The 18,334-nt window shown below is 34.9% G+C and overlaps 1 protein-coding gene across 1 annotated transcript in view; it reads right to left on the bottom strand.

The window, feature by feature from the left end:
* Positions 1-18,334, bottom strand: part of LOC148951003 (negative elongation factor A-like) — a 48,509-nt gene that overhangs the window by 27,092 nt on the left and 3,083 nt on the right. The window contains exons 2-3 of the mRNA XM_089090547.1: positions 6,471-6,657; positions 2,929-3,020 (exon numbers count right to left, since the gene is read on the bottom strand). Of these exons, the coding sequence (XP_088946673.1) occupies positions 2,929-3,020; positions 6,471-6,657 (279 nt within the window). The remainder of the gene's footprint in view (positions 1-2,928; positions 3,021-6,470; positions 6,658-18,334) is intronic.

Below are 18,334 nucleotides of genomic sequence, written 5' to 3' on the forward strand. Positions count from 1 at the left end.
TAGAAGTGATGCAAGTTGCCCATTGTTATCATATAAGGTTTTTGCGGAAGGGGTGGTTGTATTAAATTTGCAGGGGGCTCTTTCGATTGGAAATTTAAAGTTCTAGTTCTTTTTTAAGAGTAAAAAATTATCAAATGGCAACCGGCCCCACCCCTACCCTCTTTTCCCAAATGCATCCGGTCAGCAATTTATGATAGCCATTTTGTTCAAATTTGTCCGAAGTCCAAAAACTATGCCTCCGGGGTTGAACCCCCCCCCCCCAACCCCCGGGGTAAGCAGTGTAAGTTATGGAAGTCGCTTATTGTTACTTAGAAACTTTGTTTACTTTGATACTTTTTTAACTTATATACTTTGTTTCTATATTGTTACTTTAATACTAGTTTTGATACTTTGATGAAGCTTTGATGTTGAAAAAAAAAGAAGATTCTGAAATGGGGAATGATGAAAAGCTTGAAACTTTGGCAGTCAAAACGAACAGGGATTATTAAAAAAAAAAAAAATCCAAAAAAGTAGTTTTTCAAACAAAAGTAAAGGTCATATTAAATTTACGATCAGCAGAAATAAAAATCTATAATAACTTAAACTCATAACGACCTGAAATTAGTATTAAATAACAAATGAAACCCAAAACGAACAGAAATTAAATAAACAATAATAGCAAACAAACATACAACAGGTACTAATATAAATAAATAAATCTTAAAACGAGTAAAAGGTAATATGCAAATCAAGCTTAAAACGAACAAAGATCTTTTAGAATTAAAGAATAAATGAGACCCAAAACGAACAGAAATTAAATAAACAATCATAGCAAACAAACATACAACAGGTACTAAATATGTAGCTAATAATTGCGCTAATAGTTATATTGTATAAAACACAGGCGAATCGGAAAAGCCATTTGTATTTTCGAGCAATAACCATTTTTACGTAATTTGAAGTACCAAGTAAAAGTAAAACTTCATTATATAGAGGGAAAGATCGAAGAGAGCGGCAGAGACTCCCTTATATACAGGATAATTTTCTGTTAGTATTAAGTTGTAATGTTGTCGTTTACCTTCATCTCACAACATTTTTTATTTAATTTACGTTTGTTTTTAATACAATGTCTAGGGTTATTTCAAATATGATGATTTTTTTTTTTAACTTCTGTGATTAAAAGGGTTCAATTAGAGTATTTGATATTCAATTTAAAATCTAATTTTCCTAAATTAGGTAACGTTTCTGCAATAAGAGGAGAGCTTTAATTCCCCCCCCCCCCCCAGCAAATATATGATGCACCAGAATACATGGTTACAAGGGAGAGGGATTCCTTTCTGACATTACTATGAAGAACTCCGTCAGGAAAAATACACTGATCTTCCAATAAGGGTCCCACATAGGTAGATCTATATTTATCATGTTTTTTTTTTACTCTTATATTTTCCATAAGAAAATACATTTCTACTTTATACTACTTCACCTCTGGCATCATCTTTGGCTAGAACATATAAAGTTTGGAATCATATCAGAAGTTTGTGGTTTTTATGGAAGGGGTAGGTTAAAAATGGGAAGGAATATTAACCAAAAAGAGAGGCGAACGTTGCTAGATAAAGACTTAATAGTTGCCATTACAGTTGAAGCAGCTGGCATTCTGGGGTTGTCCTGTTTTGAACCCTGCACGACCTAGCTACTAAGAGTACTGCACAAATTTTAATTGCAGAATATGAACCAGCACGCCAAAAATATTGTCTGGTTCTAGAAGGAAAATTACCGTTAAACAAACCAGATAACAAACCTCCAGAAACTCCAGAAACCTCCAGAAAAAGTAAACAAACCAGAAAAGAAATTCAAGTTACCAAGAATAAACTTTTGAAAGTTATTAAAAAAAAGACTTGGCATGAGAAAATGTCGTTAGGTATGTTTAAAAAACAAACAAGTTGCATTAAAAACAAGATTTAAAAAACTAGCATTAATAAGATAATAAAACTAGAATCCAAATAAAAACGAGCTGGCCAGAAATTATCTTCAAAACAAAATTCCAAACATTTTTTTTTAGAATGTTTACTTCCAAGATAATTATTAAACATTCTGAGAAACCCCACCTAACAAATGAAACTTTAAAGACACAGAGGCCTCTCGTCTATGCGCCAACTAAAGGCCCCAATAACTAAGCATCTCAACACTACCTGTGAGCTAAGATTGCCAAAGGTAACAAAATTTAGGAAATAGTGATGAAAATAGTAGGACAATTGCTCTGAAATTCTTTTACAATCAGTTAAACAATTTTACTATCTTATTCTCAGGAAAATGGGAAAAATATATATCAGCTTCAGAGATTTGACAATGCTGCCCAGGCATTACACTGTTCCTTTAAGATTTACTTGTGAAAGGGAACAAGGTAGTATTTTTCAAAGGAGAAAACAAAATGAACGGTATTTAAATATACAAAAAACAAACCAAACATACTCTTTCGGGGAACCAGAACCATTCTTGCTCTTTGCTCTGCCTAAATCCCAATAACTGAACCAGAGACAAGGAAGAGGAGAAACACTAGGAGTGACCAGGAGGAGCACTAGAAGAGGGAGGGTTTTTGTACCTCCCAGTAATCAAGCCTCTCGATGTACCTCCAATAAAAAAAAGCACACACTAGGCTCATGTTTTGCTAAGATGTCAAGTCGTTGATCTAAAATCTTTGTTCTCTGATTCTCGTTTCTGCACTCAGTAAAAAGGCAGTTTCCTCAAAAATCTGTTTTTTTTAGTTTCTTACTTTATTAGCTTTTAACCTTAAGTGTGTGTCTCATGGGCTTAAAAGTGTTTTTTTTTTCAAAAGAAGTAAGGTCTTAGCCTTGTGCTTATCAAAAAAGGGGCTAATTGTTTGTGAAAATACTAGACGAAATAAAATTTTTCACAAATAAAAAAAATCAAATAAAAAGCATGACAACTTACTAGCTGACCAATAGAAGTGGTTAAGGCATATCTGTTTAAGTAGGAGCATTCCAATGGCAGCATAGAAGGTGATGTTTCTGATTGTTTTTTTGCTGAAACATTAAAATGAGAATAATATTAATGTGTAAAGGAGAAGGCCCAGCGAAAAAAAAAGGAAAAAATATGTCCTTCTTTTCAACCCTAATGTTGGCCGTAAGGCATTTATGACTTAAAACAGTGCATATGATCAAATATTCAAAACCAAAAAGTGTCTAGGTCTCGTCCAAGGCCCTTGAAGCAATGCAGTACAAGGAAACATTGCGAAATAAGCTTCAGAACAAACTGTTTTAAAACATCGTGGGGGTCTAAGACTAACGACCACCTTAATCAAAACATGCCCAGAGTATTCCAATTAAGAAAAAGACTCCCATTATAAAAGATTAGGAAAAAAGGGCCAGGGGAGGGATAAGGAAAGAGGTATGAATACAAACAAAGTGCATCATTTAAGCAACTATTTTTCAATTTCTCAGGGAGTGGGGGGGGCGGGTCTCTTGGACTAATATTGAAGATATTCCCTAACATTGTCATCCCCTCTGTACAGGCAAGAGCAAACAGTACAGACAAACAGAGGTCTGACACATAAAAGGTAGAAACCCATGATTCCATCAGTGACAACTGATTTTTTTAGGGGCCATTAGAAGAGACTTATAATACATCAAAGCTCAACAAAACATAAATATACAGTATAGGAAAACACTTAATTGCCCTATTAAGAAAACATATTCATTGTTGTATAATTCAGAAGAGCTTAATTGAATTTCAAATTGCTCAACTGTGGTAGAGGCAATTGTTTCCTGTTGTAGTTTACTCTGTAAGTTCGAAACTCCAATTCCAAGGGTATATTATCAGAGCCTAGAGCATATATACATACAATAAGTGGTGAATGAATTTCCCCTTTCCCAAAATAGATTCAAAGGACACCCATTCAAGAAAATTAGAACAATTTTCGCCTCAAAATAATTTAGTTTCTGATTTTGATCCTCCTCTTCTCAGAAAACAAAAAGGGTTTGACTCTCTCCCCCAATAATTGAGCCCGTGTACGACATTGTTGAATACTTATTGTTATACTGTTTTGTAATAATTTAGTTGAAGTATGTTCGATGAGTTTAGAAAACTTTGCAATGATACTAATTTTATTACAATTTTATTGTGCCTTCATTGAAAAAAAAAAAAAATAATAAAAAATATTTTTTGCTTCAAATGGTACAATGGTCATAAAAGGTTCGCTGACGATTCGAAAGTTTATACGTTTGTGAAAAGCAGTTTGTGCCAAGCATATGTAAATCAACTTTTACAAAATAATCTGAAATAACTCACCAAATGTTGATAATCCAACTCTAAATTGGATTTTGACTGATTATTCTTAGTATTTGTTAGACCAAAGAGAAATGGGAACAATCTGTGACCCAAGTATCCATTTTGAAACGGGTTAACATTTGAAAGAGGTTTCATGAAGTTCTTAGATTGTAAAAACTGGCGGTTTGTTTTTAACTTTGAGCAAGTTTACCTTTTTTTATTTTTTTATACTATAAACTTTTAGTTTGTGCATCATTTACAACACAAAAACTCAATTTGGTTTCTATATAATGTATCACAGTTGAACATAGCGATAAAAAGATGCACAGATAAGAAGCCAAGAGGAATAGTAGGGGAGCTGTTGCTCCATCAGTGCACTTTTTGTACCTTTTGGTCAAATATACACTCCAAATGAAAAGAGGTTATGAGTAATGCCCTCTACCCTATATTTTGATCAGACGGTCTTTGAAAGTTAGTTGGAAAATGCGCGCCTCAAAATACACTTTTTAAATCGACATGTGTCTTTGGATAGCCTGTTAAGGAACTACATGGCACCTTTACAACTTCTTCTACTTCCAAAGATTATACAGGTTTCAATCTCTTCCCTTCAGTTTTGTAGGTAGAAACGGATTTGATTCATAAACATAAGGTCACTAAGAGGATTAATGCCGTTTATCCCAATTCAATGTTTAAATATAATCATTGTTTCATAACACTGATTCGTCCTTACACAATTTATCCAGATAAAAGGGCAACTATCATTTGTTGACACTCCAATTGAACAGCATGTTAACCACAGAAGTGATTCTGACGTTAGATTTCTTAGTCGAAATTACTGTAGACATTTTACATGCAGTACAGATATAGAAGTTCTTTAACTTTACAGAAAGACAGTTGGAATTACATTTCCTTCTCCTTGTAAGGCCTGCATTGCTGCTGGCCTTCAAATTCATCAAACAGCAAGTTCTAAATTACTATTGTAATTACTATTATATAAATTCCAGGTTGAAATCAGGCACTAATGTCAATACTGATAAAACTAGCAAAATTCTACTGTAGCACAGAAATCAGGGAGCAAGAAAAGGGGGTAGACTACTTATTTCTCTAAGAAAATAAGACCACTTATTTCTCTAAGAAAATATCTAGTGTACAACCATTCACTAATTTAAAGTCTACAATAGTAAATTCATTATTTTACTCAGATCAGTTCACTGTCTGGTAGGATCTCTAATGCATATATATATATATATATATATATATATATATATATATATATATATATATATATATATATATATATATATAAATTCATTATTTTAGTCAGATCAGTTCACTGTCTGGTAGGATCTCTAATGTATACATACATATATATATATATATATATATATATATATATATATATATATATATATATATATATATATATATCATCTTTCTTTTTCTTCATCGGATGATTCTTTTATCCTTGCTTAATTAAAAACCCCATTTTACTTTATTCTGTTTTCTTATCAAGTCAATTGTGCTTCCCTACAGTGTGTCAGTAGGGGGTGTGTAGCTTGTAATTTGTCTTTGAATTGGACTTAGTGATGTACTCTTCTTTTTGTTATCAATATTGTTGAGGGTTATACTATGGTGTTAATTTAGTGACTTTTATATTGTGTGCGTGTAACTAAACCCTGTTCTACTCATTCAACTGGGCCCATGTTTCAACTCAGCCCCTATTAAATCAACCATATTCAATCTTACCTGTTACAGGATTTGAGCCAAATTGGTCAAATTGAATTGAAGTGGAGTTGCATGACGGTTGACTTAAATAAAAATTAAATTTGAGTAAAAGAGGGCGACAGGGCGTAAGATCCAGATCTATGGACAACGGCCTCTGCAAAGGGTTATCTCGACCTTTTCAGAGTACCTGCAAGACTGGGCTCCCTGTGGTGACCCTCGAGGAAATTATAGCCTAGTAAACGACACAGCATTCGCACGGGACTGGGATGGCGGAGGAGCGTGCGTAGCTTTGTTGGCCTTAGGCGGCTTGGTACCGCGGTGAGTTGTTAGTAGTAGTAGTAGTTTTTACATCCATTGTTGGTTAAGATTTTTGGGCTAACAATTATGAAATTTCAATTTATTTATTTTTGTCAAGTCACTAGAATTGTGCATATAATATTTGTAATAATACCTAAGTAAATCAAGCTTGAATAGAATCTTACCCAGTTTCCTTAGGTCAGCTACCAATTCAGCAATCATTTTTCTTGTGTCATCTGCAGTACTATCACAGATTGATTCATTCAAAGATCCAGTAGAGGGAACAGTTTTTAAAGTTTCTGCCAAAACTGCAACCCATGGCTCACCATCCTCTTGGGCAATTTCTAATATCTCTTCAAGTTCAAGCCTCCACTACCAAAAATAAGTTAAATAAATAAGAAAAAAAAAATTGGCAATTATCTAAACAGAATATATTATAATACATAGGTGCATAAAAAACAGAAGAAAAAGATCATAGTCTTTCAGAACAAAGAGTATGACAGGGGGACTCAGCTTAAGTTTTGGTTCAAATAGCCTTCCTTGTAGCATGTGCACATTTAGAATATGTTCTTTTTAGACATAGGGATATGTCCAATCTCCTCAGTCTTGACAGAATTTTTTACCTTCAATGTCAAGAATTAAATACAAAAATAAGATATACATAGGGTACTGCTTTAAAATAACAAGCGTATTGCTGCAAAACATTTTATTTTGAATTTAAACATTTTTAGCTGTTATCACCTTCAAGATAAACCCCTCCTCTGTCCCTTTACTGCTCCATGTGAAACAGCGCTGGAAGTCTTCTTCTGTGAGCTCCTTCCTTATGCATGCTGCTTTATTTATACAGCTTCAATGGACTGAAGTCTCGCTCTTTTTAATGCAGGCTTGACCTTGGGAAACACATAAGTCATATGGTGCAAGGTCAGACATGTACGGCGGATGGCCTAATACTAGGATGTTGTACTTGGCTAGAAACGTCTTCACAGACAATGAGGAATGGCCTGGTGCATTGTCTTGATGGAGAACCCACTGTATACTGTAGCATCTTCTTTTTCCAAATATGATACACATTTCATGCCACGCGTACTTGCTCTGAGCAAATACGTCAAAACCTTAGTTTAGTTCAGTGATTCCCAAAGTGGTCCTGGTCGACCCCCAAGGATGCACGAAAAGCTTGACGGGGGACTACGTTTGTGTGACAAAAAAATGGGGGTTCAAAATTTCATCTGGTTTCAATAGTGAATAACTAAAATGTTGGCTTGACTTCACCTATTAATATAGGCAGATATTATTTTAAGAAGCTCAGTCACTGTTACTTGTAAGTGCGTGCAAGTTGTATATTCACTACAACATTACAAGACATGCAAAGCACTGCCGCTGCTATCACCGCCTTCCGAAACACTTGTTTAGATGTGCAAAGGGACGGAATACGACTTGTGGTGAATGTGCTTGCGGTCTTGCATGAACTTGTTTGATTCTTCACCGATCTAATTACGAATGCTAAGGATAAACGTGTTTCATTTCTTCCTGAATTGTTGAAAAGATAAGCAATGTGAATCAATATTTGTGTTTCTTAGACTCGGAAGAAATAAGTAACATCTGCCCGTGACTTCATACTTCTAATTCATTATTTAACTATTTATTTTACACGTAAATAAACAAAAATGAAATCGGCTCTGTCATTTTCATAAAGCTCTATTATTGGTCTTAGTGATTTATCGCTTTTAAGATAAAGAATCAGTTTGCTGACGGTTATTTGTTTATTTCATTGCAATAATTAATTTATTAATTTCATTGCTTCTTTTTTGTTCAAATAGCCATATCCTGTTAAGCAAGACCGCCATAAATTTACTAAAACACTGTTTTTTTATTGTATAGGTAGGTAATTAATACGAAACATGGCTACATCCAAGAAGAAATGCCGAATATACAGTGTTGATTACTTAAAATTTGGTTTTCTACCATCAAAAGCAGACAAGCAGTTGCCCATATGCCTTTTATGCAACAAAGTTTTGAGCAATAACTCGATGAAACTATGGAAGCTCGAAGATTATCTAAGGTGTCATCCTGATAAAATAGATACGTATTTGGCATATTTGCAATAACTTAAGGAAAAATATAATAAAAGACCTACTGTTTACAGCATGTTTCCTCCAGTGTCTGGACGAAGCGATGATGACTTGCGAGCATCTTACAATATCCCATTACTTATAGCGAAATCTGGAAAACCGCACACCATTGGAGAACATTTAGTTTCACCCGCTATTGAAGAGGTTCTAAAAACTGTTTTACACAAATCTCCATTCGACATACTCAAAAGAATTCCTTTGAATAACAACACTACGAAGACGTATTGATGAAATGAGCTCTACTATTGAAAGTTTCTTATGTAATTATCTGGAAACAACTCATTTTTCTGTTCAACTGGACGAGTCAACACCTTACCCAGTAATGAAGCATTATTATTGGCATATGGTCCATTTGTTATGGATAAAAAAATTCATGAAGAGTTATTATTCGCGAAAATTTTAAAGACGGACACGAAAGGTCAATCAATATTTATTGTCCTGCGTGAATTATTAAGGAAAAATGGATTCCAGTCACAAACGTTATTTCGGTGGCAACAGATGGGGCTCCTGCTATGGTCAGGCGATATGGTGACTTAATAAGCCATATTAAAAAAATTATACCAGAGGTAACAGCAATTCACTGTGTCATCCACTGAAAATATCTAATAGCGAAAATTTTGAGTGATAAATTGCACCAATCACTCCAATTTGAGATTAATGCAGTTAAGAAAATAAGAAGCAATGCATTTAATACGCGTTTATTTGCACAATCATCCGTTTTTGACTTGGCAAGGCAATCCATGCGTGAATCATCTTCAAGATCTTCTTGGCCATCTTGGAAGAACTTAAACCACTCAAAAACTCATGCAAATGACAAACATTCAGTGCCATACATTTCTTTTAATTAAAGGTATATTTCAGTAACAGTGTTTCCAAATTTCATGTGTCATTCACAACAAGTTGTTGTCCTTTTATTATATATATATAATTTTTGTGGTAAAACGTCAGCTCTTACTAAAACAGATGCCATGAGTAGACTAACCGGCTTACAGACATGGGAGCTGCCTCATTCAAAAGAGAAGGCTTCACACTATACAGCTTTTGGTCATTCTCTTTTAACAAATGTATACTTTTTTTTGGAAGCATCAGTCTTGTTATTTTATAGCCACATTTCATACTTACAAGGGCTAACTTCAGATGCCACTCCCAACTGGATTTGGCCTTTGGGAAACTAAGCAAAGCTTAAGCAGGCAGTTTTCTATTTTATTTTTGGTTATCAAGCTGCAAATATCTTACTTATAGATAAAAAACTAATTTTTAAGCTAATCAGAAAACTGAGCATTAAGTTTAAAGATATATTTTGCTATTTTTCCCTACACCAAATTATCCAAAATAAGGATATAATCTATCCCTGTTTATATCAACAAGTACATTAACGTCTATTACATTGAAATACCATATTTTCAACCTGGTATCCTTGTTTTGGTATCCTGTGGGGGGGAGTGTCCTCCTTAAATATACTATTCCTGTTGAAAAATCAACTATATATTGCCAAATGGTAGTCAGACAATTTTGAGTGGATGTGTTTGGGGAAATGGTAGGTATAGACTGGGTGTTTGTTGTCTTCCAATCCCTTTTAATGGTCAAAAGAGACACTAGAACTCTCGATTCCAATCAAACGAACCCCCTTTGAAGTTTTAACAACGACCCCTTCCATATGAAGTGCCTCTGGGAAAAAAAATAATAAATAAATAAATAATAATAATAAAACATTGGAACTATATGGCCTTTACTATAAGCAACGCTACTGCAGTGCCTATGATAGTATTGAGAAGTGGTAGTATCACTAGATGCAGTAGTATCAGCGTATTGCCTTTTGGTCAGGAGAATATCCGTTGCGTCAATTCCTGAAAGGTTCAAATTCATATATTGAGTCACTGCCATAACATTGCTGATATGTCCTTTTAAAACCTAAATGGTCATATACTTCTTGATATATTCATCTCAGTGCTCTTAGTCCAACAAGTAGTGCAATAGAAGTACTAGTAGTAGTAGTAAATGTAGCAGTAACAGTAGTATTAGCAGTAGTATGCAAATATTGCCTTTTGGTGACATGATCTTCCCGTTTAAGTACTATCTTAAAGTTCCAACTTAATACCCAAATCAATTCTTGAGATCCAGTATTTTGACATTATGCATGCACATATTGTCTTTTGATTTAGTTAAAATTTCCCCTTAATACTGTAAATGGAGTAGTGTGGTAGCAGTAGAGGTGGTAGTTGTAGTAGTATTGGTAGCAGGCAAATATTGTCTTTTTGATTATCTCCCTTATTATTTCCTTAATTTTCCTAATTAATATACTTAGTTATTCCTGCGTTGCACCCTTTTGACAATCTATATATACACATAACATGTTTTCCTTTAGTTTAACACTCCCCTCAACATTCTCTGAAAGTCTCACATGAATACCCTTTGTCTTCTTGGAAAGTAAATTTCAAACATGCATACCTTTCTCAATTATATACTAGGTGTAAACAATGAACAAATTGCAACGACTTACATGTTCAATGGAAATGAACAACTTACAGCCCTTGTCCTGAGGACTGTGGGGAGGTTGACATCCCCAAAAACATAATTGCTGGACCTTTCAACAAAGCTGAGCAAAATAGCTCTCTTAAAATTTTGATTGGATATGTTTTGGGGAATAATAGGCTTGGTGGGGGGGGGAGGCGGTTGATTAAACTTTATTCAATTTTGACTCTTAAAAGGGGCACTAAAACTTCCAACTTCTAATCAAATGAGCTCCATCCAATCCAAAGTTTATACAAACACCCAGTCCATAAAAACCTTATATAAATGGCATACCTTACAACCCTTGCCAATGGACTCTGGGGGATTGTGTCCACCCTAAAGACATTGTTATACGATTTTTGGACTATTGGTAACAAAATGGCTATCTCACAATTTCAATTGAATGCGTTTTGCAAAAAGAGGATATCAGGGATGGAGGCTATGTGCTTTCCATCATGTTTGACTCTTAAAAAGGAGCTAGAACTATGCATTTCAAAGCAAATGAGCCTCTTCTAAAGTTCACACAACCACCCCTTCCATCAAAAACCTTATATGCCCCTGGGGTATATCCCTTTCACTCTTAAAAAGGGAACTAGAACATATGATTTCCAATTTAATAAGCCCCCTCTGGAGTTTATACAACAACCCTTTCTATAAAAACTTCATATGCCCCCAGGGCATAAATTACAATCCTAGCCCTGAGGGCTGTGGGGGGTTGTCATCCTTGAAGACATAAGTTCTGGACCTTTCCGGATCTCGAAATGTTGATTGGATGTGTTTAGGGAAATGGTGGGCGTGGGAGCGGGATTAGTTGCCTTGCCCTCTAGTGATTTTTGACTATAAAAAGGGGGTACTAGCCCCTTCAATTTCCAATCAAATGAGCCTTTTTAGAAGTTTCTACAACAACAAATGACCATCTCAAAATTTCTATCAGGTGTATTTCGGAAAATATGAGGTGGGGGGGGATCCATCCTCAAATCACTCTGAATCTTAAAGAGGGCACTATAACTTCCGATTACCAATCGAATGAACCCCCTCCAAAGTTTATACAATCACCCTTTCTATATAAATCTTAAATACCCCCAGGGCATAACTTACAACCTTTGCCATAAGGGCTGTGTGTGTTGGGGGGGGGGGGGGGTTGTCATCCTCAAAGACATAATTTCTGGGCCTTTTAACTACTTTAAACAAAATGGCTATTTCAAAATTTTGATTGGATGTATTAGGGGAAATGGTGGGCGTGGGAGGGGGGTTAGTTGCCCTCTGGTCACTTTCAACTATTAAAATGGGCACTAGCACTTTCAATTTCCAATCAAATCAGCCCCTTTTCGAAGTTTCCACAACAACTCCTTGGATACAGTGCCCTGGTCAAAAAAAATAAAAATAAAAAAATAATACATTGTGCCCACATCACTCTTTACTTATGCAGCACAATAGCAAACAAAAAATGAGAATAAAATTATAGAATAGTGAACAAAATGAAGCAGTCAATAGTCAAAGATTGAGACAGGCAAAGGCACAAGCTGAACCTTGTTGTGTTTGGAGTGGCAGCAAAACCACATGATGGTCAGTTTATCTAGTAGTATTTGTCCCAAGATTATAGCCTCCCAGACATCTCCATTATAAATCCACATTGCTTAGCTAACCCAACTAACTCAAACTTACCCATCATTTTCTCTGTTGTGAACCTTGCAACAAAGAAACTAATTCTCCAAAAGCCATATGAAACAAGAGGAATTGGCCAAACTCAGTTCAGAAATAACATATCCAAAGCAGATAGGACTAAAAGAGCAAACCTGTATGAAGAGATCCAAGCTTGGAAAGCAAATTATGACACAGATATTGTGATTCAGGGTGGCAAAAAAGCATCAAAAATATTTTCTACCTCCTGCCCCTTCAACCCAGATGGAACTTTAAGTGGGCAGTAAATAGTTGTAGGCCTACATAGTTTCTTTTCTAGTGCACTATTAAATATAATGATACTTTTGCTACCAGGGAGCTGGACAACAGTTTTACAGTGCTAAATCTGAACAATCTAATATGGAGTTGGACAACAGGTTTTAGTGCTAAACCTGAACAAACCATTGAGTCACCAAGTTCTAAAAGATCATGAATCCCCCTCTGATATTAGAAACTATGAGAACATTAGTTGCATTAGCATTATCTTCAGCTATGTTGACTGCCTGACTTCCAAGTTTCAAGAAATTAAGTGTGTTGTTGCATCAGGCCTTCAGACATTTACACCTTCTGTGAAGTGAAACCCAAAAGAACTACTATTCCTCTGACAAAACAACAGATACATCATTGTTAGCAACCTATCAAAGGAGGAAGGAAGGGGAATTGTCCTATACATCCCAGAAAATTTCCATGCAGGAAACATTAGTATTGATTCTCATTATGAGCCTTATTTAGAACAAGTGTGGATATCAAATAAACATACCTGGCAAACCAATTCAAATTGGTACTATTTACAGAAATCCAAGTTCCCCTAATTCAAAGAAGTCTCTCTATGAAGTTGTAAAATCAATTGAAAGAAAAGTTGCACTGACAGGAAACCTTCTCATAGTTGGGGATTTTAACCTACCTTCCATTAAATGGACAGATAGCTGCAGCTACTCTGGACAGAATTCAGTTGAACAATTTCTTGAGTGCGTAGCAAACAATTTACTTTACCAAGCAGTAAACTTTCCAACTAGGTACCAGGATGGCCAGCCAAAATCATTATTAAACCTTGTATTGGTAAGTGATCATGAATCATTATTCAATGTAGCCCCACTACCACCCTTTGGTGCAAGCAGTCATGCTGTTATACAATGCTCCCTTAGATGGTGCCCTGAAAAATCAGTTTCTTCAAAACATATGCATAGAGATTACCATCTCATGATGCAAGAGTTGGCAGGGTGTGATTGGTCCTTAATCACTGAAAATGATGTTGATAAATAATAGAACATGATAAAGAAAATACCGCTAGAGGTCTCTTAGAACAATAGTAGCAAGATGGGCTTGAAAACTTAAAACACTCCCATTTATGACAAAAAAACAAGGAGAGCAAGAAGTAGAAAGAAAAAGTATTAGAGTATATAAGCAGAATATACATAATAAGAATAACTACATGAAATATACCAAGGAACAAAATCAAGTCAGAAATCTATTTGAACAGCATGAGGAGGCTATAGCAACAGCAAGCAAGTAAAATCCAAAGTGCTTTTGGAATTATTCTTCAGCCCATAGACCCAGCAGATGCTTGATTAAATGACTAAAAGTCAATGACTGTGTAGTAGACAACCCAGAAGAAATTGATATGCCTTCAATAACAGTCAACAGAGTTGGTGTAGAGACATGCCTAAGAAAAATTGAACCCAAGTAAATCTGTAGGACCTGATGGTGTACAACCAAGGCTTATAAAAGAATTGCATGTTGAACTCTTGGACCTGCTAGCTCTACTTTTTCAAAAATCTCTTGATGATAAGTGTATCCCACAAGATTGGTGCACATCACATATAACACCCATACACAAGGGTGGTAACAAAGAGGATGTAACTAATTACAAGCCAATAAGCATCACCTCTGCAGCTGAGAAGCTTCAAGAAGCAATTGTCAACACTGTAATCTTGAAACACTTAAAAACAATAAACTATTATCATCATGTCACCATGGCTATAAGTTTGGTTGGTCAGTTGAAACAAACCAGATTAACACTTATAATTATGCATTCAATCTTCTGGACCAGCGTTCCCTGTTGACATTACACTACTGGATTTGGCAAAGGTATTTCTCAGTCTACAATAAAAGACTTCAAATCAAGCTCCAAGCTATTGGGGTGAATGAGGAAGTGGTAGAGTGGACAAAACAGTTCCTAACAGATAGAACACAGAGAGTTAAAATTTTGGAAGGGATGGAAGGACATTTTTATCTGAGGTGGCTGCTGTTGGAAGTGGTGTCCCTTAGTGCACAGTATTAGGTCCAATTCTATTCAATATTTAGATAAATGATGTGCCAAAAACCTTAATAGCAAAGTAAGTCTCTATGCTGATGACTCAAAACTTATTGGTTTTCAGACATAGCAGAAAATATTGATTCAACGCAACTGGACCTTGATTCATTTACTCACTGGACTAATGTTTGGAAGCTTGAATTCAATAAAGCAAAATGCAACTCTCCAACTTGAGAAAAAAAACCTGCACACAGTACCATATGATTTGTAGTGATGGGTCTTGCAAAACTATTTCCAGTATCTATATGGAGAGAGATCTTGGTGTCCTGGTAGATGACAAGTTGAATTTCCATGTTCATGCACAAGCAACTATTGCAAAGACAAATCAGACACTTTGCTTAATCAAAAGAATGTTCACTAGCAGATCTCTATCTGGTATTACAGAGCCGTATAAAGGTCTAGTTTAACCAAGGCTAGAATTTGGAATGTGTGTTACATGCCAAATCAACAAGACTGACCAAGCAGCAATGGAATTAGTCCAGAGAAAGGCTACAAAATGCATTAAAGGCCTCTGTGATGTCCCATATACATCCTGTCTTTGTAAGCTCAGAATACCATCTCTAACATATAGATCCAAATAAGGTGATGTGACAACTGCATACAAGCTTATAAATGCTGAGGACACTATTCCTGACCTTTTCCAACTTGGCAATTAAAAGAGAACTTGTGGTCACCCTCAAAAGCTTTTCTGGAAACAAGCAAATACCAGATTCATGAACAAATCTCTTTTCAAATAGATTTGTCAGCTTGGAGAACTCCCTCAGTGAAAAAACAGTAACATCTACCAGCATGGACCCATTCAAGTCATCAGTGGATAGGGAGTGGCTCAATAAACCATGGACCACTGCTTGAGACCCCCCCCAGGGGACTAATTATCATCACTGAAGCTGGCAGACACAGGATTCATCCTATTGCTAGCAACTGTAATTTAAGGTAATGACTATATTTAGACTATTCTTTTATAATACAAGGTAGAAAGTCATCTGTAGGACTTTATTTTGGCTGCTCTATAAATAAATCATGTAAACCTATAAAAAGCCATCTGAATGACTGTGTTGTTTCCCCTGTGCATCAGTAGGGTAATATAATTTCTTCTGTGTGACATTTTTGTGGATCATATATATTAAAGGAGAAAACCAAAAAGTCATCTTTATAACTTCACTTAAACTCCTTTATAATAATTTCATGTTTAAAAAGTCATACAGAAGACTTTGTATCATTCTCTATCTTTAGAGAAAACACAATATTGTCATTTGTTTGACTTTATAGTACTTTCTATATAAGAGTAAATGACAATTTTTGTTGCTTAGTATATAAAGGACCAATGACTAAAAAGCAGTGTTCACAAGCATGTCTAGCTAGAATCTCATGTCTAGACATGTGTCTAGCCAGAATTCAATGTCTAGGCAACAGTAATTCACAAGTAAAATTTGGTGCTTAGCTAAAACTACAAATTTAGTTTCTAATTGTCAATTCTAGCCAATCAAGAGAGCTTATGCAGGCAAAATTTTCAATTGTAATCCCTATTTTTACTATCACAAGATAATAGACAAGATGAGCAAAACAATTTTCTTAATGTGCTTCATATTTATGTCTGGTATTCCATATTTGCCTAAAATAAAAAAAAATAATGAGAAAACAAAAATTAAATTTCAGTTTAAAAATGTAAACATAAAAGATGAAAATAGTGGAACTTGACACATTCTGATTGGCTGTAATTGAAAATCCTAGACATTGAGTTCTAGAGTCTAGAACTCAATGTCTAGCCAAGCGCCTTGTCTATCATGTCTAGCTAAGCACCAAATTTTATTTGCAAATGGTCATTGCCTAGACACATGTCTAGACATGGGATTCTAGCTAGAGATGCTTATGAATGCTGCTTAATGGTAAAATGTTGCACACCTGATAGCAAATAGCCAATTCTTTTCAGAAAAGGTACCAAATAATACACTTCTTTTTCTTTTATAGCATAGTTTTCTTTCATGAAAGCAATAGATCTTTTGTGTTACTATTCCAACTAGTTATGGTCAAATTCTAGCTTAGCTACTTTCAGCTATCTTAAAATGGGTTAGGTTAGGAAAATGAAACTTTCAGGGAAGGGTCTACAGACTAAAGTATGTCCTGAGAAGGTATTTTGAAGTACCTACCTCCACTCCTTCTCTATCTAGAGGGCAGTGACCTTTAAAAATATTTGTGTTTTGAAAGTGAAACCTTGCTAAATAGATCTTCTGTTTAAATGAAGTGCAACAAAACTGTTTCCAGCTTCACAACTTTGACCAATCCTAATTTCTGAGATTTCAAAGATCTGTAAAAACATTTCCTGAATCTAGAAAAAAAACCCATTGATATGGATTAAAATTTTACATAGACAACAGGGGGAGTATACCCAATTGATAATATCTAAAAATTTATATTCTATAGAATGCAAAAATAATATCCAACCATTCTTAGTTATTGCCAAAATTATCCAACTAGTTAGATATCTGAAAAATCTTTTAAGCAAATAAGAAATTATACAACTAGGAAAATAATTAAAATTTAAAAGAAAAATAGTTTTATCTTGCTAGCCAAATACAATAAATACAAGAGCCAACTTAGTATCTTTAACTAGGTTGATAATTACTTTAACTTAATGCTTCTGATATATATCAAACTACACAGATAAGTAAATTCTTCTTGCTAACTATCAATAATATCCAACTAGTCAGACAATTTTTTCTCTTAGACATAGCATGAACATCTAACTTGGTGGATATCACTTTGTCCTAGCCTTTCTGATATTAATCAAACTAGGTAGGCTAGTTAAGCAACTTCCTGACTAGTTAAATATATATCAGAAGATCTAAGACTCAGCATTATCCACCTAGTTAGATATTCTTGCTGTGCCTAAGAGAAACAATTTATCTGGCTAGTTGGATATTATCCCAAAATTGCATAGCCTAGTGGAATTTACTTATCTTCCTAGTTGGATATATATCAGGAGTGTTAAGACTTGGTATTATCCACTTAGTTAGATGTTCATGCTGTGCCTAAGAGAAATGAATTATCTGGCTAGTTGGACATTAACCCCAAACTGCTTAGAGAATCTTCTTGTATGCCTAGTGGGATATATATCAGAAACACTAAGCAACATTATTATCCAACTAGGTAGATATTCTCTCAGCCTAAGAGAAACAATTTATCTGGCTAGTTGGATATTAACCCAAAAATGCTTAGAGAATCTTCTTATCTGCCTAGTTGGATATATATCAGGTGTGCCTAAGAGAAGCAATTTATCTGGCTAGTTGAATATTATCCCAAAACTGTATAATGGAATTTCGTTATCCTCCCAGTTGGATATATATCTGGAGTGTTAAGACTTGGTATTATCCACCTAGTTAGATATTTATGCTATGCCTAAGAGAGATGAATTATT

The sequence above is a fragment of the Artemia sp. Qi Xiang Cuo genome, chromosome 6 (genome assembly GCF_049724085.1).
Source record: "Artemia sp. Qi Xiang Cuo chromosome 6, ASM4972408v1, whole genome shotgun sequence".
Taxonomy (NCBI): Eukaryota; Metazoa; Arthropoda; class Branchiopoda; order Anostraca; family Artemiidae; genus Artemia; species Artemia sp. Qi Xiang Cuo.